Genomic DNA, 22,720 nt, shown 5'->3' on the forward strand with positions numbered 1-22,720 from the left:
CACTGAGTGCCATGTCCAGTCTTTTCTTAAAACACATCCAGAGATGGTGACTCCACCACCTCCCTGGGCAGCCCATTCCAATGTCCAATAACCACTCCTCCTCCTCCTCCTCCTGCCACTGCCGCCCCGCCCCGCCCCGCCGGCTGCCATGCCCCGCCCCGCTCCGCCCCGGCGGTGCCTGCGGGCGCTCAGCCCGCCGCGCTCCCGGCTCGTGGGCGCGGGGTGCGGGGTGCGGGGGGAAGCCCCGCCGCAACGTCGCCGCGGCGGCGGTTGCTGAGTCACGGCCTGAATTTCATCCCGCTCCTCCTTCTTCTCCGCCTCCGCCTCCTCCTCCCCCTCCCCCGCGCCGCCGCCTCCCTCCCGGCTGCCGGCTCCAGCAGCGTGGTGCCGGCGGCGATGCCCGCCCTGCTGCCGGGGGGAGAGGCTGCCCGGCGCTGCCCGGCCCCCCCCCGCCGCCGCTCGCCGCAGACCCGCGCACGCACGGGGGAAGCCGGGCGCCTGAGCCATGATTGCCGCGGCTTTCCTGGTCCTGCTGAGACCCTACAGCATCCAGTGCGCTCTCTTCTTGCTCCTGCTGCTGCTGGGGACCATAGCTACGATCTTATTCTTCTGCTGCTGGCACCGCAGGCTCCAGAAAGGCAGGCATCCCATCAGATCCGTCTTTTCAGGTCGCTCAAGGAGCCGAGGTAAGAGACGCTGCTCGTCCCCGAGGGCGGAGGGGGGGTGTCCCCGGCCCATCCCGCGGTGTCTGCCGGCGGAGGGCCGCTCTGCCTCGGTGGAGCCGGGCAAAGGCTTTAAGGAAAATCCGAGCCGAGCCCGGGACTGCGGCAGCCTTGTCTCCACCCATCCCTTCGCGAAACCTGGGCCCGCGGGAGGGCAGCGAGGGGCTGGGAACCCCCCCCACCAGCCCTCCCCGATCTCTCAAGTGCGGCAGAACTTTATGCTCAAGTTCTTCCCGATGAATTAAATATAAATGCCGGGCGGAGCGGCCAGCTGCGCCGGGAGAGCCGGACCCCGGCCAGGAATAGGCGCTGAAGGGCGAGCGATTAGCTAAAACCGTTAGCCGGAGCGAAATCTGAGGTGGAGCTGGATGCAGCCTGTGTGTCTTTCTGCTTCCCTTCCAGATGCTGTCATGAGAACCCATCACTTTCGCTCTGAGGTAATTTATTTAGCACGCAATTTCAAGGTCAGAAGTTGTTCTATTTACCTGAGTACATATTGTTGTGGTCTTTTGTTAATGAAATCACGTAGCAAACTTTTCATTTTGCATGAAAGACATAATGTCCTCTTTCATTTCTTGTTTTTTCCACACAAAACGCGAGCTCTTCGTTTGTGTTATCTTCACCGGCCTGCTGATGCGTGTCGTTTCCAAAGCAATTGGCTACTTCAAGAAAAGCTGTGCTTGCTGTACGTGCCAGACCTCCCTCTGTCCAAAAAGCAATCCCGACCGCACTGTAAATATGTGCAGAGCTGGTAGGTTTTGCCACTGCAGAGCTTCCGCTCGCTTGCTTTGCTCTCAGCCCTCACCTGCGCCTTGCTCCTTGTCAGGGAAGTTGCCTGCTTGGCTTGGACGCTGCCGCGGGAGATCCCAGAAGGATCCAGACTACAAGCCTGCTTGGCAGGCGCCTCGTTTCATGGCTCTGTATTCATAGGTCAGGGGAATCAAAACTCTTATATGCCGGTGCTAAAAGTATAACAAAAAACCCAGTCACTTCCTAGGGATTCTGAATAAGGAGCATAATTGTTGGGAAAACATGGAAAATAATACTTGTTTTAGCATCCACTTTGTTTCCATGCTGCCCTCTAGAGCTCCTGTCTAGATATTTCTCTTGCCTGGCTTCCTGCTATTGATTTATGGCATATCTTCATGCCATTGCCTGCTACTCTGGGAGCCTTGAGAGAGAGTTCTGCACTAACATGATCTTTTGTTTTAAATTATTTGCATTTTTCCTTACCCGGTTGTGGGTGAGAAAATTACCCAATTATGAGTAATGTTTTCAAAAGTGTGCATGGGATATATTTTTGCAACGTGGTTTGTGTTGGCAATTAGTTTTAAACTCCTGACTATTTTGAAATTTGTACACACTATCACAACAAGAAGATGACATAGGGAGTGTCCTGTCTTTCAACCATGAACAGTCTGGTTTTGTTCTTGATGGAACAGCGCTGCAGTACAGTGAACAAACAAACGTGTCGCTCCGGAAGTCAAAATATTTTTGCATGATTTAGTTCCTCTAACATGAAATACTTGGTTTCCATGTAAAATCCTCTCACTCTTGAGCCTAGATAAAGATGAAGTTTAATGTGCCTTGCCCTTTTGAAATACATGCCTTCCTGTACGGTGACTCTTAAAAGGGAAGTTTGCAAAGTGACTATTTTTATTAATCCAGCATGAGGTTATTTGCATATCACCCAGATAGAAGTAGACACATTTAAAATAATTCCTAGAAGTTTCCATTTGCTGAAACATGACAGAATAAACCAATAAGAACTGTTACATTCTTTCATAATTTTCTATGTTGTGTTTAGACAGAATAACACCACAGCTAATGGCCTAAACTGCCCATTTAAGTGGTGGAGCTGTTTTCCCTTTTGTTATCTGATGATAGACTTTTGATTCTTGAGAGAAAACGATGACTCATTTGACATCATTAAATTTTAATTTTCCAGTTTTTTTCAAGTAAAACCTTATTTTAATGAATCCAATTGAATTCGTTAAGAACAAATTACAGGCATACTCCCTTGAAAATATTGGCAGCATTATCTGAAACAGACTCTGACATTCTCATTCTGTATCAGCACAAAACATTATGCACTTCCAACTCCAGTAAGATGTTGATGAAAGCAAAGCATGATACATGAAAATATGGGCTTTGCATAATTCCCTGCCCCTCCCCCCCCCCAAAAAATGAACATCTTCACTCCAAGTTCTATAGCACAAGGTCTGTCTGCTAGCTTCCACTATGCTTAGCTGTTTGTCAGGTGTGGTTATAAATGGTGTTTCTTAATGATAACAAAAGATAATGAAAACCAGGTTGACAGTAAATAGCAGTGGGTTGGCATTCATCTCCTGAGAGCTGGGTTCCAATCCGACTTACATCACACGTGAAGATGCAGGTGGTCTAGTGGCAGTGCACAGAGAATGATAATTGCCCTATCTACAGAACAGTTGGCAATTCCTGCACGACTGGCTGCCTGCCAGGAAAGCCTTGTATCTGGAAAAATAGATGTGTAGCAAATTTATGTTGATGTTCTTCGCCAGAGCCACAGCTCTCATGCCGCATGCTTATATTGTCTTTGTCTATATACAGTGAGAACCATTTAATCCCTTTCCTTTAGTACTGAACCCCACATTGAAAAATATGACACTGTAGTATGGGAGGATAAATACTAAATTTGAAAATATCTTTATGATCCTTATCAGCTCTTCTGTTCTGATTTTTATATGCCACTGGTGAATTGAATCCACAAATAGTTTGTCTGGTTTTGTGGGTCTTGATTTCGAATGTCTCTGCAAAACATGCCTCATTATTATACCGCAAAAGTCTATGCAGATATTACTCATGATAGAATGAACTTAAACACTTGACCCCCTGCCTCAAAAGGAGGTAAATTTGCATGAATCATTATGAATATAAAGTAGGTTAAAGTCTGTCTTTGTTAGAGGTGCTTCGTAACAGAAAAATTAACCAGCAAGAAGATGTGAGAGTTCCCTGAGATAATACAGTGGTGTCTCTACCTCCCCACTAACATTCATTTACTACCACCTGAAGTTTGTCAGGTCTATTTTTTACTATATTTTTATTGCAGTCCTTTAAGTTCATTGTGACTATAACTGCTCTTAAGATTCCCTCCATCCCCCAGGTACTATAGATACTCCATGAAGTCACATAGGAATCGCACCCAGAATAGTTAATGTTTCCAGTCTGAGGGAGACCTAGATATGCCATGGCTGTAAAAAGAAAACAAGTCAATTTCCAACAGAAATATTCATTGCTTAAGTGACGAATCAGACTTTGATGTAGCTATTTGTACTATTCTTTCTTTATTTTGAGACTTACATGTAGAATGAAATGTCTGTGTTCAACCAAAACCACACCAAAGTAACAATATAACTCAGTAAGAGTTTTACCAAAATAGGGACTATGCTGGGGTTTTTAAATTGTTATTATTCCTTGTACATTCAAAAATTTGAATGTTATCAGTGATTTGGTGACTTAATTCTTCTCGTCTGTAGAAGTCTGTTTTTTCATGAAGTCTAGGACTTTTCTCTGAGTACTTTGGGGGCTTGGGCTTGACACGTTTAAATGATTAGCAGTTATTCTTTACAGAGAGGTTTGAGTGTGTTCTGTACTTTGCGATTCAAAGGCGTTTCTTAACGTGCTGGTGTTGCTACTTCTTGTGATTTAAATTTCTTTCTGAATTAGTTTTCCTTGTTATCTAAACCTCTGGAGTCATGGGATTCTGTGAGATTTTTACCTTTCAATTAAAAAGGCAGTAAGCATGGTTGGACTTGACAATCTTAGTGGTCTTTTCCAACCTAAACAATTCTATGATTCTAGCCCTTAGGCTGGAAGGAATTAATCCAAATTAAAATCTCATTATTTTAATCTTCCCTCTTAAAATCTCATGATTTGGGCATAAGGATTGTTGAAAAGGAAGGTTCTCATTCAGGATTTTTTAAATGGTGGGTTTTTATGAGATTGTGAAGGGATAATTGTGCCAATTGCTAAACCAGTAGTTGATGGTTTTCATATTATTGGGGAAAAAACCTCACCAGATTTAGAAATCTTTTGCCTGAAATTTTCTCTGAGCTTTACCTTTTTTCCTTTCTTTACCTTTTAAATTAGAAATAGTATGATCTCAGGAACTGAAGGTATCAGTGTCAGTGGGTAGTCAGGAGCAATATGATATCTTTTTGTATTTATTTAATTTTGACTTATATATTTTGGGCAAGTTTCCTGTGAATGCTTCCACTGAGACCTACAGGTATAAACCTACTAGGAAGCAAATCTATTGCAGTTTTACAGTCCACTGTAAATTCTGACTTCACATAATCCAGATGTGTGTCTGGTGGGACTAGACACACCAGTAAGGCAAACAGGAGTTAACACTTTATGAAAAGACTCTTTGGGAGGGCTGGCAGCATGTATTAACCACAGCTGTAGCAAAGGAATAACATTTGGTCATTTGAGTTTTGCAGACCCCACATTTTTTTCTTAGTACGCTGAACAGTCACTACAAGGTTATATGTATTCAGTGTATTGTTGTGACAAGACTGGTAGTGAAATAGGTCAGCCAAGACTAATGACAATTTTTAAAAGCAAATGAATTTGCTAAATCATCCATCGTGGTAACATGGATGCAAAACTATAGTACAACAGTCTCCGGTAAATGTATATATTGACTTTGCCAACAATTGATGCCCAGAAAAAGTGTTCATAAATTTAGCCCTAAGCATACCTTTGCCATAATTGTCCCCCTCTGAGGCTGATTGTGAGACAGTTGCCTAAAAATACAGGTCTAGGTATCTTACAAAACAATAATGAATAGTCTTTGAAGAGCTGCACCATAATTCATCCTGAGCATTGCAGAGTTATTTACAAACTGCTCCAGATATGTACAGCTCCAGTGAAAAGAGACATCAGCAGAGCCTCCAAGCTGAATTTGAGTCTTCTGTTTGATTGGAGGGAGTGCATTCGAGGAGCAACAGAAGTGTACAGGACTAGCCAGAACAATGCATTCATTCACCTATTCAGAGGATGTCTCTTTGTCTTTGCGGAGCTGAATCAGCCTGAAAATATTTTACCTTTGTGTTTGACACGTTTTCCCCCCAGGATGTTTAAACTGTTTTTCCATTAGCTGCCTAAGAGTTAAGGAACAGGTTCAAGGGAAAATAAATCAGAGACAAAAATAAATTGTTTTCTTAGATGTATGAAAACACTTATGTATAGGTATGAATGGAGAGCTATAAATACAAGTTACAGTGTATAAGGACAAATCTTTCTATCCATTTTTCATAACATGTCCAATAATGTGGCCCAGACAGGGTATGTTACACTGAGCTGTTACATGGCAAACTAGGTACCACTGAGATTCTGCTTACTATACGTCCATCACTGTTTGTCAGCTTTATTCACTGCAGTGCTGCCTTTAGGTAGCCTAGCAAGCACCAGTCTGTGCTGAGAAACAGCCTGTTTGGCAATTGTATCACAGAATACATGGCAATTCCCCGGTTGCTGCAGCAAGACCCCTTGGGTTCCTGGGCTAACTCCAGAGTTAACTCAGGTACCTTTACTCCATACTACAGTGTAGTGTAGAAATGCCTTCTGTATTTCTGTGGCCATCTGGTTGCCTGTATCTCTATTCTGTCATTCAACAGTCTGCAGAGCATTGAAATGCTGAGGGGATCTCCTCCTAGTTCCATCAACCACCTGATAAAAGTACTGACATGGTGTCACGGTCCACATCAATGAGTAAGGCATGGTCTTGACACACTGCATATTGGGACCTGCATTATAAATGAACACATCCTCACAGTTCTCTAACAGGATGGGGACAACCACTGCATAAAGATCCGGTACATAATAAAAAGTTCTTACGATTTAGTTTCCCATGAATATAGTTATGTCAACAACCTCCTAGCTCTCATGTATGAGCTAGGAATGTATGAATATTTACATATTCAGGCTTCTCAGTATCTACTGTTATCTCTGGAAATGTGTGTTTCAGAGGAGGTTGCCGCTTCAGTTACATTGTGTGCCTGTTTACAGTGCACGCTCCTGGTGCACACAAGCAGCTGCTCGCAAGCAGGCAGAGCCCTGGTTCCAAGGGGATCCAGGTGGAGTACGGCTTGTTGCCATCCGTCTGTTAGCAGCCACATTGTGCACGTGTACAGAATGGGAACTTTAGCTACTGTTTTTTGGCTGAAACTAACCTCAGATTGAAACTGTGAATTAAAATAGCTGAGGTCGTATTTGTGGCGAGCACATGTATTACCACATCTGCTGTAGAAACCGTTCTTAGGCAGAAAGGATCATGCAGGGGTCCATAGAAGACATATGGCTCAGAAAAGCTTAACCATCTACACTGATTTCTCCGTTAGATTATTAGGGTGACAGATCAGGTTGCAGATGCCCCTTCAGAAACAGCTCGGCACTTTAGGCTGAGGCTATTAAATGAAAACAAGCACCGCATGAACAGGGTGGTACAACCCCTGGGGCTGTTCCTGCTCCTGGGCTGTTACGTGTGATTTCCCAGGGCATGGGAATGTCGTTCACACTCTCTTCCTCTCCCAGACTTTTTTAAGGAGAGGCACCTTGGACGTGCTATGGAATAACCATGCAGGGCACAGGGTGAAGTCACCTCGCTGTTTTCATACGGGATCCAATTCAGCTGAGCTGGGCTATTGGGCCTGGCCATGTCAAACGTGAGCAGGTACCATCGAGAGCCACGGCCTCTCAGCCTGTCCCCTGTGCTCTGTGGTCCGGAGGGGTCTCAGGCTCTGAGGAAGGCACGCTCAGGCCCCTCCACCTCCCCTGGCCAAGGACTTGGCACTGTGTTGCAGAGATGCTTGAGCTGGTCACCAGGCCCACAGCTGATATGGCTGATCTTGACCTAGTGCTAGCAAAGCTGGCTGTTTTTGAGCTGATTCCTTGTGTTTCTAGTTCACCTGTGAGCCTGGGTACCTGTTATTTGGGTCCAAAGTGCCTGAGCCCCTGCTGTGTTCCCTTGTGCCCGACTGCCTTGCATCAAGGAGAGCCAGTGGTTTGCAGTTCCTGACTCATCAGTGGGAATGAAACATGAGTTATGGCTGAAGTGTGAAAACACTACATCAGCTATAGAAACTAACTGCAGTTGACATCTGGGCAAAGACACATTTCTTGCAAATTGTGCCAATGTCCTTATCGCCCCTGTCCACTCAGCTGCTTAAATACAGCACTCAGCTTCAGGATGGCAGGGTAAATAGTAGAGCAAACTAGAAGTGAAACACAGTTCTTACAAGACTTAATTTATGATTATCTAAATCAACAGCACTAACTCCATTGAAATGCATAATAATGTCAGATTGAGGCATTATATTTATCTTCTTTCTTTGTTCTAGAGAGAACAAAATGATACAACTAGGTCAAGGCATCATTCTCTGCTGATCTGCTGCCACTACCTTCCTGCACGTAAAGTGCAGCCAGAATTGGAAAGTGACTTTGCAAAACCAGCATCTTCTTATACAGCAAGATAAGCCTGCTGTAAGCATTTACAGTTTATAGTCTGTAGAGCTACTCAGCGGACCTAGTGTAGGTGTCTGCCTCAGGGTGAGCTGAACAGTTCTTCAAGCTTCACTGAGTGTATTGACTAAATTTTTAACTGGGATCTTAGACTAGTAGCTCCTGAAGCAGAGATCCTTTCAGATATGTTGTTGGTATCTGAATCGAGGTATCTTAATAGATATCTGAATGCCACCCTAGGTATCTGTCTCCATTCAGCCCGCATCCAGGGCTAAACACAAAGCAGCTGTTCTATCACCCAATGGCCCCTTCCCAGGTGAGAAAGGGAATTGGGAAAAGGGAAGGAGACCCATGGGTTGAAATGGAAACAGATTTAATAAAATAAGAAAACCAATATCAACACTAATGCTAATATAAATTACACAGAGTTATACTCAGCCCATACAGCGGCTGCAAGCTGTGCACTCCCAGCAGTCAATGCCAGATGTCAAACACTGTGAGCACCACAGCTCCAGCGAAAGTGCGACGGTCACAACGAACGGGAGAGCAGGCCTTGGGAGCAGAATGATGGGTGAGACCCTGCAGGGATGGCAGCCATTGAGAAGAGAGGGCAGTCCCCAGCAAACTTCCCAATGTACAGTGAGCATGACATTTATGGTACGGAATACACCTGAGGGCCAGCCTGGGTCAGCTGCCCTGGCTTTTGCTCCTCCTAGCTTAAGCACCTGGCTAACTCGGAACTGCTAACGGCCTTGATCACTATGGACACCTGCATACCATGGCTGGCTACCAACTAAAACAAAGCATCTTACCAGCTTTGTTCCCACCGTATCAGGTGCTGCAGTCCTCTCAAAAGTGCAGCTTTTCTGAACAGAAAATTGATTCTATGATTCTATCCCAGCGAAACCAGGATGCTGTCTTTTTTTTTTAATATATATGCCTGTTAAGTCTCTCATCAGTTATGCATCTATTTTATGCTTGACAAAGTGCAGACCCATCTTCACGTGCTGCAGTGGCATAAATTCTCTCACCAGTTTGCACTTCAAACAAGCACACTGGACAGAGGAGAGTCATTTCTTTGTACTAGATGTTGGGCAGCATTTGCGTGGTTTAGCAGTCTGTGTATTATTTCTTATTCTCCTTCTTACTGTATTTTTAGTACTTAAAGTTAATTCCTTGTCGCAGATTCTTGATGTGTACCGTACACTGCCCAAGCTGAGGAGAAGTGATGAGATGGAAAACAGAGGAAGCAGGGGTGGAAGAGGGACATGCTTGGGGAATGTGCTAGTATATTCTAAATTAAACTTTCCCTTGCAGACCACTGATCAAGCAGGACTCCCGATTTATTTTTGTTCTTAAATAATTGTTCCGTTCCTGCTGTAGGCTTGCGGTGCCCTGAGGTAACATAGAAGGAATTGGGACAAGCCATTGCAAAGGCAAGGCGGCCGTGGAGGGTTGCAAGCCTTCTTGTCGGAGAGTGATAGGACTGCTTGGAGAACAGGCCAGCTTCTGTGGTTCATAGATTTAGACAGGAAAGAGTATTTAAAGGGTATCTTGAGGCATGACTGGGGATGCTATTTGCTTACACATCATGAGGTTTTCCTAGTGTTACAGCTTACCTGCTTTGATAGGAATCCTAACCTTATGCTAGAAAAAAACAAACACATTGTGTAAAACAGCAGTGTAATGCAGCATGGGTTATTAAAAACTGTGCTCTAAATTCACATCTAAACCCTAGGTTCACACAAGGGTTCGTATGTATAGACTTGAGGGCCCGCTTAGGAACTGGAAAGCAGGTTATTGATGTTGTATTTAATGAACTCAGTTGGATAAGTAATCTTGTTCAGGTTATATAAAAGACAATTGCTTTTAATCCCTTTGAATGCATGGACTTATCTTGGAATATGACACATGCCAAATCACGTCTTCAATATCTGAGAAACGGTTCCAGCACTGCTTAGAGTTTAGGTTTTAGAAGAGAAGAATAATATCTCCTAAAATAAACATAAGGCATGCAAAGAAGAACCAGTGAAAGCTTGTTAATAAGGGAGTAGAATGAGAAATTGAATGTAAAATCTTACATTTGGTGTTTTAAATATGTTTATATGTCCAGCAGAAAGACTCTCAAATTTCTCTCTTTCAGCATGCAGGGGAATTTGATATAATAAAATTATTTAATTAGACCTGCCTTTTTAGTTCAAGTAGGTACTTTAGCTATAGGGTTTAATTCTATTTCAGCCTGTCTGCAAAACAGCTGAGAACTCTGGCACCTTGAGAACGGTTTTGATACTACGCATACTAATATCTCCAGGCCCTAAGATGTTGTAGGTTGCATATACATGAAAGTTTCCAAGCTTTAAACAGGCAGTAACTGACAATTCAAAGACTGTTTCTTGAGGCCATTAATTGACAATGGTAATAGATGACAATTCTTGTGCATACACAGCCACTGTCAAAAACCTTAAAAGCAAGCACATGAAGTTGGATATCCTATCTGAGCTGCCTTTGGCTTTGATATTCATTAGTGCCACCTGCAGAAGTGCATTTAATCTACAGGACTCACTCCAATATCTGTAAAGGCATTTGCAAACACAGTTGAGTTCTGTTGTTATTCCTCTGAGTGTGCTGAATTGTGGCTTAATGCTAGCTAGCGCTTTTTCTGTGGTTTACTGAAGTTCTGCCAGAAGGTAAACTGGGCTGCAGTCCAGTGTCCACTGGAGTTAATGCAAAGATTTGTTGACTTCAGCTGGACATCAGATAATGCACTCTTACTTCTCTTGAAGTTAATGTTTAGTGACTCTGAAAACACATACTGGCTGGAAAGGTTGGGTTCCAAGATTAGACACCCAGTATATTCTACACAAAATACACACTGAAAACAATGAAGAATGAATATGGTTTCTTATCAAGCATAAAAATAATAGATAACATATGATGAAGGCAGTAGGGATAGTATAAACTAGAATGGAGAGGAAAAGGATCTGGTAAATTAATATAATTGCACATTGAAAAATGGAGGAGTCAAAGATTCATGTCACTAAAGCAATAATACACACGTGGGATAGCACTGATATACTCATGTGGTGCTATTAAAGTATCAGACAAAGAATTAAAAAGAAATACAGGAAAACTGAGAATGTGAAAGAAAAAGGTTCAACACATTATCCAAACCTTCCTCATGTATAAATTAAAAAAAGCAAAAGTTAGACAAGTTTTTTAGGAAGTTTCAAAATCCTCATTTTATATTAATGAATGGGCCAGGAATGGAAGTTGGCAAAAACATAACAAGGATTGCAGAGTATCACACACTTGGTTGTCAAATACCAGACCATACTGAAGAAATTCTGAAGAATGAGGCAGATGAACACACATGATGTTCATAAATGCAGGGCTGGGTATATTACAGAGAAAAGTCATTTAACCTCTTTATTAAAGTTTATGGCCTCCAGAAGGGGCCTTTTGAATTACTCTTGACAATTCAGTGAAGACCTCTTTCAAATGCATAGCCTGAACAGAAAAGAAGATGGGATGGGAAATATTTAAACAGAATGGAAAAACGTGCTATACTATTATATATAGCAGTAATACAGATTTATAAAAGTACTGTGCTGAATTATGGGGATGCAGCAAGAGTGACATCTGCAAATAAGGACACGTAAAACTCTCACCAAAAAAAAAAGGGATGGAAGACACTGGAATTATTTCATGTAGAAGGAGGAAAATAAGAGGAAATCTGATGATAAAATATATATGGAATGATGAATACTGCATTGAAGGCAGACCAAAACCTAGTCATCATGGGTCTGATCCATCCTATCTAATTTTGGATACTTACAGTATAGATGTCTATGAGTGAAGCAGTCAGTTTGGGCTCCCTTCATGGCCAATGGAGAGAAATAGGTGCTGTTAGGGAATGGTTCCTCTGACCTGCTGACTTCAGTGGCTCGAAAGAGAAGCCAGGGAGGGGAGGTCTGCTGAGCTTTGGTCAGAGGAATCCCACACTGTGTTTCTATGCAGAAGAAATCAGTCACTGAATCAGAGGTGTGAAGTTAAAATTTGGCTGGATAAGAAGGTGTTTTTTTAAAGAACCTCTTACCGTGGAAGTAATTTTACACAACCACTGGGTTGTGCGCTCTGGTACACAGTGCCCAGGCTTGCAACATTCATCGTTGCCTTGGGTGTAAAGATAAACACAACAGGTCCTTTCAATATTACCACACTTCATTCCAGAAAAAAACATTGTTAGACAAGACGTAAAAGGATTAATTCACAAAGGTGAATTTCAGCTAAGAGAGGCTGATCTCTCCAGCCTCTGTCTAAAGACAGAAAAGCTCCTTTGAGAGTAGATGAACTAGGCTTTGGCTCTGCTCTGGCCTCCATAGACACCTCTCTGTTCCCACTGGCTGTGGAGGATGATTAGGAAGATCAGTCTTCATGGACTCGGACTAACTAGGAGGATGTGCATGGATGGTTTTGGAGAGAAGATCATCCCCGTTTGCCTCTTGTCTTCCTCTGTGGTATCTAAAACTGGTTCTAGTGGTCATCTGAGTTGTTTCTTTAAGGAAAAAAACTTTGTAGTGTAAATTTTGTGCTCTTTGTGCAGTTATTTTAGTATTTAGAAGAAAAAAGCTTTTCTGAAAATATATATTTGTAGTCTTATTTGTTTGGTTTGCCTTGTGTCAAAATTGTACAGGCATAAAAACGGGTCAGGCAGTAGGGAATGAGCAACTCTCAACGCAAAGAACAAGCAAAGGTTTGTCACTGTCCAGTGACACAGCGTGTGCATGATACTGGAAACTACAAATTGCTTAATGGTGTTACAGCAACCTCATTGTATTGCCAGCACGATTTTAAAATCTCTAGCATTTGGCTCAGTGATTTGGTCTCAGTTGGTGTACTGTGTGTCCCTGAATGTTTTGTGATACTTTCCTGCTCGCCTGTGCACGCTGGCTTAATGTCTAAAATAGTGCTCTCTTTACCAAAGAGATATTTGTGTCATTTTCATATTTTTTAATTTTGATTGCTGTGATAGTATGACACGTTTTCAATTTTGGGTTCAGCTGAAGGATAAATAACACGGATGACACAAAGAGCGTCTGTTCATTTCACTGTCGAGAAGAAATCACTGGCCATTCTAGTCTTGCATTGAGCATAGGAGTGGCAGTGCCCATACGTTACATCACTTTTGACTCCTGTCTTCATTTTTGATTACCAAATTCTAAAATTTTCCAGGTTTGGGATTTTGCTCTGGCAAAGTCTCATTGCAGGCGTGAGTAAGCATTTTGGGTTTTGGTCTGAGGACTTTGCCCTTGTAACATTATCTTTGTTGATATGGAATTAATTTCCACCTGAAATCATGATCCTCTGCCTTTATCGCATTATAATCCTCCCCAGAGCAACCATTTGTGATAGTGCAGGCAGATTATGACTTCAAGTGAAGAATAAGCTTCAGCAAACAGAAGCAGATGAGCTCTTAAAGAGATAAAGATCCCATTTTCTTGCTAGTAATAAATAGCAAAAGAGAAAAATATAGAAAATATGAAGGAGAAATACTGTCTATAAACAGACTTTTCTGGAAGTCACAAGTGACTTTTTCGTATCGAAGCATAATACTCAATCAGTAAACCTTGACGTATTTTGAGGTGAAGTCACTCAGTGAGAGAGACCCACATGCTTAAATCCCTATTTGGCATGCGTCTCTAAGCGCTTTTAGAGCTGCTTAGCTTCTACCAAATTCTTGTGTTACATAACCATGCTTTCCCAAAGAGTTTTATCCAGCTAATGGGAATGGGAGCGTGGTGAGGGAGCAGCTGCAGCGCAGGGTATATAACCAGGCTTCGGGCAGTAGCCATCATCTGTAAATGAATCAGAATGCATTTAACGTTTGGAAAATCTCTTCTGATTTCAGAATTCAGAATAGATTTGCTGTGTATTTTGGTCTCTTAAGGAGTGTTTTATTTTACTATGGAATAATCCCTGTTGCGCACTAACATTTTTTTGTAAAAGAAAATTTCCACAAGGAGTAGGCTCTATGATAGTAGGCTCCCTGTGTTGTGTTTTTCCCTGTCATCCTGAACAGTCCTAGTATCACATTGAATGATATGTTGTAAGTATCTGTCAGCTATTTCACAATGTAGAAAGAAAATGGGCAATAAGTTTTCCCACTGCAATAGTGTGACAGAGCATCTCACAGGTTTACATCTTTGAATGTTCAGAGATCTTCCTAAACCTGCGCAGGTCTGCTGCCCACAGTGGCTTCCACTGTGCTGCTTGTGTTGGTTGATACGGACAGGGTCCTGCTTCCATTAAGATACGGGGAGTCAAAGTCTGGCCCTACCTGCAGTCTGAACGACTCTATTGCTTCAGTAGAATAGGAGGGATCATAAAAAAGGATTCAGGAAATTTTGACTGTATCTTTCCATCATACATATTTCATAGCCCTGATGCACCATGTACATGAACCTCCCAGATGGGCTAAGTAGAGTTTGGCTCTATTCCTGTCTCCCTTATCCAGTGTCCAGGAGTAGAAGGCTGCTACCTGGAAGTTACTTCACCTCATACTTCACCTTGGCATGTCAACCTTTTCACATCATCTGTTGCATGCAATGTGTATCTGTAGCAATTACTAGCATGTGTATGTAAATATATGTTTGTGTATTTTGGCTGTTTAGGGGTGTATTTACTTAATGGAGCACACCTTTAGATAATGAAAATAGCTGTCTGTCTCTCTGAGTGCCCACAACAGACTGCAGCTCTCATCCCTTCAGCCTCATGAACAGTAGAGGAGCAAATCCAGTTTGCACAGAGCTATACATCTGACTTCTGATTGCTTCAATTTACCAACATAACAACATTTTAGCATAACTTTTCTATGCTGATTTCCTAATTAAAACAAAACAACAACAACAAAAAAAAGGCAAAACAAAACACACAAACCAAAAGCTGAAGGAAGAAGGGGGAAAAGAACAGCAGGTTTATATGGAAATTTATTGCTCCCACTAGTTCTCAGCTTGCAGGAACTCAGGATATTTAGATTCACAGCATAGATTTCTGCAGTTTTTAGCTAAAATCTCACCTTGCAGAAGTTTGATTCTTTTTATGGACCAGCCATTTCTGAGTGCTGGGTTTGTCGCATAAGGACTTCAGCGGAGATGTTTTACTAGAAGAAAAAAGAAGGCAGAAAATTAGGAATTGTTGCATCTATTTTTGGTTTTGAAAGTGAATGTAGTCCTTAAACTGCAGACTGTCACTAAGGACATAGATTTGGCTCACTTATTCTGACAGCTGATGTGACTAAGTGATTGAAACTCTTATTTATAACCTGGCCAAGTTTAATATCAACCAACATTGTATTCAGTACAAATGACACATGGCAGGCTCGTGCATGCTCATGAGAGGACTCAGTGAAATGAGAGAATGCTCATGGTAAATGCTCTGCAGGTAGCAGTACAGGGCTAGCATTATACATGTTGCGATGAGAGAAATGAAATTCGTTGAGGCTACGAGACATTCTGGATGATGCTCCGAAGTTTTCACAGCAAGCCTCTAAAATGCATTTGTGAAGGGCAGCTTTTCCTGAGTTTATTAGTTTGGCCAAATACGCATGTATTTCTTAGATGATAGCAAAAGACAGCACTCTGTCTTAATTATTTCATTCCAAATGGTAAGGTCTCCCCCCAAATCTAGCAGCATCAGAGCTCTTAACAAGAACCGTTAGTCATAATTAAGTGTTGGCAGCTACCGATGTTTCTTCAATTCTCAGGAAAAAATGCACCTTTTCAGCTCACGCTCCCTAAAACAATTTCCCATGAGGCCAAGAATTAACCTGGAAAATTTTAATTATAAATTTTAAATTAGAACTATTTAGTGGGACTATCTAAACTATTTAGTTATAAATAACTAAAAGTGGGAGCTTATAAAGAAAAGCAACAGGAGTTACTGCTTCTAGCCATGTCAATAATACATATAATTGAGAAATATAAAACAAATGTGATATTAACAGCACTTGGCAACATCTCTTTATTGTTACATGCAGTATATATGGACATTATATTAATTTAAGATGGGCATGTTTGTACCAAAAGTCATTGTTAAGATCCTGTATGATTTTTCTGTTGTTAAATGGCTCCATTCTGAGAGATGTCAAACACGATGATTGCTTTTTCTCTTATAGGGCTTTAGATCAAGTCCTCGTCATGCTAGAAGACGTGTAGCACCTCGCCTTGAGGAAACACAACCTATAGTGGAAGCTCATCACCTAAGTGAGCAGGAAACCTCTGTAAGAAAAAGAAAAATCAAGAAAAGCAGCCGAGTTCAACCAGAATTTTATCATTCTGTCCAAGTTACCCCAACTCGAAAACCTGTAAGTATTCTACCTTTAGGAATAAATAGCACTCGAAATATTATATATTATAGAGGCATGTAATATAATTCTAATTTTAGGGCCATCCATATTCTCTTCCTCAATTTAAAAATCTTTTCAGTTCTCATGTTCAGCAAATCTACATATAAGTTTGTTTGTTAGAGTATATTTAACGTTGATGCACAACTCTTAAAAAAATCCAGTTCTGAAGAGGGGTTTTTGAGTTTTGATTTTTATTTAATATTCAGTCTATAGTCAATATCCAAATAAGATATTTCATTTGATAGTTTTAAAGTTGTATTACTTAACAGGTTTTTATAGCACACATGTATGTTATTGAAATTCCTCACTCAGATTTATCAGAGATTTTATGTGCTGAACCAAATATATATTAGTTCTCATTACTAGATACAATTTTGAGGTCTCTTCTACTTTATACAGCATTTGCAATCTTTCTGCTCAAAACTTGTATCAAGTCTTATCCTTCTTCGCTCCTCAGCTTGATCTACACATAGTTTTTAATATTGATAACCTACTTTCAGTGAGGAAATATGACAATTCATTGAAATACACAGTTCCTAATGTGAATGTGTGTGAAGATACTTCCTGCAGACACAATGCATTTCTCTTTTTAATGAGAGCTCGTGGCTTTGATGCATTTGCTGACTAACCTATCTGTGCCAATGTTAAGGGGCTTGAAGTACTTCTATTAAGCCAGTATTATTAAAAAGGTAACTATTGAGCATACACTAAAACAGATTATCATCTCGAGGTTGCTCCAACCTAACTGAACCTTCCTAGGTTTGTGTTAATTGAGGACCAAGAACTATCAATGAGCTCTGAAGTTAGTTTGAGACAGAGTATTCCCTAGGGGAAGTACACTGCCTGAGAGAGCAAGAAACTTGTGCAAAGAAAAGAAAGCCAGAGCTGCCAACAACTGCCAGAATGTTACCTTTTAGCTGATACGTTTTGTTTCTCTGCTTTCACATCACTACTCCCCAGTTTTCTCTGTTCTCTCATGCTTCTACTTATTATTTTACTCTGCTGCTCTTCCTGTGGTTTAATTTGATCTGATTGGATTTGTCTTCTGCTCTTCTTAAAGGATCTGCTCTTCCTTTCTTCTCAACCATCTCCCTTTCACTCCCATCCTATCTTGCTCGCTAGACTACTTTGTCTGTTATTCTTACTAGGTCTCCAGCCTCTCACCAGGCTCTTCTCTGTTCATTACTTGCTTCGGGTCCTTTCCCCACTTTGGTGTCCCTCCTTCCTCTCTTCAATCATCTCCTCTACTATTTTCCATTCCACTCCTGCTTTTTGATTCCCTTTTTTGTTTGATTGTTCTTAATTTTTTCCATGGTAGGCATATGCCCAGGGTAAGCCTGCCTGTAATTCCAGAGGCTATTACCAACTGCCACTGATTACCAATATGGGAATAAGAGCATCAGTGGTACTGAATTAAAGAGCTGAAATTGTGGGAACAGTGTAAGCAGCAAAATAGGCTTTGAAGAATGGATGAGTGCTGCTTTTCCCCAAAGTCAGTAACACATCACGGACTTCAGGACCAGCAAAGAAAAAAAAGTATAAGAATAGAAAAGGAGCAGTGTTACTACGCAACTTCACTTTCCTATCATTTCATGGGTCTATGCGGTGTCTGACAAGACATACCACTGAAACAATAATAAATCCCAGATTTAGAGAAAACTTCTCTCAGTGCTGTCGCCATTATGTCACTACCTTGAAATTGCTTTTGCAGTGTATCTTTTATGCAATGTTATACAGTTCTTTTGATAGCCTTTCGTTCTACAGCCTTGATGAACTCACATTTCTACAAAAAAGAATAAATCATTATCTTTATTAAGACTGTGATCCAGAAAACATAAGTCACCAATTTAATTTCTCATGGACGTTGTAAGTTATTCTGAATGTATTATTAACGCTGTGGTGACAGGGTGAGTAAGGTTCATGCCATGACAAATCACTGCAGCGTTGTGAAGCTCCATGCACTCACAATGTCGTCCATCCTGGAGTTTGTTGTGGCTTCGTTCCACTTAGTCTCAACGTCTGGAAGATCAGACTTTTGGCCTTTATCTTTGTACAGTTTTACATGATTCAGTGCCAGAAATGCTCTTGTCAGTCTGCACAATTTCTTTCCATTATTTTTTCCTGTTGCTCCTAGCTCTGCCCACTTGAACCACTTTAAATAAATCATCTGTTGTCTTGATGTTTACACTATGGAAATATTTGTAGGCAGCTATGGCCATATCCTGCTTAGTCATCACTTGAAAAAAATTATGTATGATGTCTGCTAACTAGAAGACATAATTTCTCCTCCTATAACATTTCTCTTCCCAATCAATTTTGTTGCTTTTTTCCTACTCATGCTTTTTTGTCCCTATTTTCTGACAAGAGAGAATGTTATTTTCAAAGTAACTATAAAACAGCCCTATGGAAAGGGTTTTCTTTGCTCCAGGAAATTTTTGAGTAATCAGTCCTAAAATATGTTAACCTGTTTTGTTGCCATATTAAGATACATGATTAAAGACTTTTCAGATATTTCATTAGAAGTTTTGTTGGATGTTTAGATGCTAGGCTTTCTTATTCCTGTGAATTTAGACTATTTTGTATTTGGTTGGTTTTGTTGTGCCTAAATCGTGTCTTGCAGTTTCCTAGCCACAGCTATAATTATCTGGATTTGCTTGGATTATTTCTCACTTCCTGAATAGCAATCTGAGATCTTTCCAGTTTTGTCCCTGATCTTGTCAGAACTAAATTAGGTGTAACTGTGTGTATGGGAGTAATCCTGCTGAAGACAATAATTGCTCCCCTTGAAAATCTACATGAATGGATGTTTGCAGAAATACAACATTAATTTTCTCTGAAAATTTCGGGGTTTTTTTACACCTTCCAGGTCATTAATGAAGACATTAAATACATTCCGTCCTAATACTGATTCTTACCAGACAGAGTTCATAGCCATTTTCACTTCATTTTATTCATCTTACTGCAGTGCAACATGAACATAATGGTGTGTAGCTTACCCCTTCTCTGGCACATTGTTATACCTTGTGCCCTGTAGGTCACCCTCTCATTGGTGGCTGTATTATTTGTGCTGACATTCTCTTTGGGTGACAGTTCTACATCAGCTTCACACCGAGGAGAGAGTACAGATACCTATTACTGAAGTGTGCTTTGAATTTTTGAATACAATGCAGAACTCTTGAGAAGAAACAGAACTGTGTTCTTTAAATTAGCATGACTTCATGCAAGGCAAAGGAGTGTTATATGTCACCCCTTTCAAGAACTGGGTAGCTGATTCTGTATGGGTAGTTACATTTTCTGAAGGTGTGGAAGGATGCACAAAAGTTTCCTGTTGTGAGCTTGCTGCTGTCTAGCAATACTTCTCGAGGGCAAATTTTAAACTGGGGGTTTTATTACAAGCGTTTTGCAAATATTATCTATATTTTAAATAGTGGTCTGCTCTGAAGCAAAAATATAAAACTCTGCAAATTATTAACAGGTTTTTTATTTCCTGTGCTGGCCTGGAACCAAAAGATGGCCTTGAGTTTGTGTAAACATATCTGGCTCCTGAGCTGTGCGCTCAGTTAGACATACAGTTCTGCCAAATTCTAACTTCACTTGTATGTCTAAATACATAGTTGAAAAGAGATGCTGTTAAAGCGTCTTTTGACATCTCCATTGTTAAACAGTTTGAAGGGCTCCTAAATTGGCTGACTCGTGCAGCCACCAAGGATTACTTAATATCATGAGATGTAGTACCAAAATTTGCACTTGCATTTGTCATAACAGGATCACTGTAAGACGTGCGGCAGATGAGAATACAATGATTGAAGCATAAATAAACCTGGTTCCTTCACTTTCAGATGTGACATCCCTTTTTCTACTCAAAAGCCTTGTACTTTACACATCCAAAATTACTGGTCTATTTTGCCCCAGCACTGTAGCGACAGCATATATTGAGGTGATTATCTACTGAATAGTGTTAAAAAAGTGTATCTATCTCTGAAGTAACCTACAAAGAACAACCTGATGACAAATAATGATTTCAGAAGCACTGCTGCTTGTAGGTATCCCTCAGTGTCTCCTAATGAACCTGTTTCTAATTATTTAAAGGCTTCCCTTTGCTGAAGCAATTTAGCTCCTTAGGGGTGGGTGCAGCATTGCGACACGTCACTACACGGGAACTGAGAGGAAGGTCAGCAGCTTCATTTGGCTCCACTGAGACTACTCCCATGACTGAAGTGAAGCTTGTACTGTAGACTCTGATGATGCAAGCTTGAAAGCAAAGTTAATCCTTTTCTAATGCACGTAAAACCATGAGATGTCCCATCCATGGTCTTATTCAGCTATCCTGTTTTTTGCTTTTATGTGTTTGAGTCTTAAAACTTATGAGAAAAATAGTATTACAATTCTGTAAGAAAAACAGGAGGTTTTTTAAACACCTGATACCAAATAATTTATAGAAGTCTGGGTATTAGTTGACACTTAGCTTACTTGAGATGAAATTTTTCATATGGATGAAGTTGTTCTACAGGGCTTTTTAGGAGTTTTTAATATGTCTCTTTAAATAACTGCCATTTCATTTTGCTCTGGTGTTTTATTTACTAGTTTTCCAATACCATGATGTACTTTATGTGATATTTGAATGACCTAATACAGATGATGTACAAAAATTACTCATGACCCTGCACAAGACTTGGTTAATTCCAAGTATTAGCTATTTAATCTATAGATGGCATTCATAGCTTCTTTCTTTTGGAGACATCTGCTTGTATTGGATTGTTTCTCCTGTGAATCACATTTAGAAGCAAATATGGCAAAACATTATCATATCATTTTTCACCTTCAGCATTTTTATTAACATATGAATATGTTAATAAAATATTTCTCAAAACATATGACAAAGCTGTGAGCTACCGGACTCCGCATGTACATGTGCCTAAACACACACACACACGCCCTCTCTCAGGATAATTTGAGCACAGACACAATGCAGGAATGCAGGAAACGTGAATGAATATAAAAAGGGAAACAAGGACTGCATCTTTTGCTTTAAGAGCTAAAGGATATTGACTGGGATTTTGAGAAGTACCCGAGAGTTTATTAGGTGATTGATTCGTAAAGTTTTTAACAAGACTTAAGCATCTGGCCATCTTAAACATTTTTTAAAATACCTCAAAATACCTTTAGGTGTGGAGGGTCTTTGCAAATATGACTATATATGCTAAATCCAGTCATCTTTGAAATAAAGAGGAAGCCTTCAATGGCTATTGGGTTGACTTAAAAGGTACTTCTTCTCTTTCCAAACACACACATGCCTACCAAGAGACTGTTTACATCTGTTTCTTGGACTGTTGTGTTTTATTGCTTTTCTTATAGCAAATAACTCCTCACTGATAAATTCTTCATGAAGAGTTTTGCACAAAGACTTCATTCTCCTGCTGTTCTGCTGGCTTCTGTGACCTCCTCCCTTGCTGCCTGCTCCCAATTTCCTCTTGGCTGCTTTTCCCTCTCCGCCCTGCAGCTCATCTATTGCATTGTAGCAATTGCCCATTTCTTCCACTCTTTTTGCCCAACTCCTAGGCAGTTCAGATTTTTGAAGGGATTTCTTAAAGGTGTATTGCCGTGGGTTTCACTAGGCCAGGGAGGTGATGTCTTCACAACTTCAAAAAATACTTTTTCTTAAAACACAATGGTAACATGTTAAGAATTAGATCTGAGATTTAAAATTATTGTTGAGTTGTCTTTCTAGTGATTTATTTTTTTCCTATGGATGAGTTATTACAGCTATTAAGCATAGTGCAAAAGAAACAGTTAATTGCAATAGTGCTAATAATTACTGATGACACATATATGTAAAAATACATAGAAATAAGCATAGCAATAACAGTACAAATCCACATTCAGAGCACCTTAACTGACTTCACTGCTAGCTCTTATTTGGAGAGTTAAGGTCAATTGAATAAATTGTCCCCTGTGGTGGCAGATCATGCTTGTTTTGAGTGTATTTACTTAGATTTACACTTGTGTAGTTGAAAATAGTATCAAATCTATGTTATTTTTCTAGACACAGTTTCAAATCATCCTACACCTGCAGGCAAAGCCCTCCAATATA

General features: G+C 40.7%; 1 protein-coding gene across 1 annotated transcript in view; it reads left to right on the top strand.

Moving 5' to 3' along the window:
- The first annotated feature begins 1,128 nt into the window (after positions 1-1,128).
- The window catches only part of DST (dystonin), a 326,171-nt gene continuing 304,579 nt past the window's right edge, over positions 1,129-22,720 (top strand). Inside the window, exons 1-2 of the mRNA XM_068410532.1 lie at positions 1,129-1,159; positions 16,399-16,587. Of these exons, the coding sequence (XP_068266633.1) occupies positions 1,133-1,159; positions 16,399-16,587 (216 nt within the window). The 5' untranslated portion in view covers positions 1,129-1,132. The remainder of the gene's footprint in view (positions 1,160-16,398; positions 16,588-22,720) is intronic.

This window comes from Nyctibius grandis, chromosome 1, assembly GCF_013368605.1.
Source record: "Nyctibius grandis isolate bNycGra1 chromosome 1, bNycGra1.pri, whole genome shotgun sequence".
In the NCBI taxonomy this organism is placed as follows: Eukaryota; Metazoa; Chordata; class Aves; order Nyctibiiformes; family Nyctibiidae; genus Nyctibius; species Nyctibius grandis.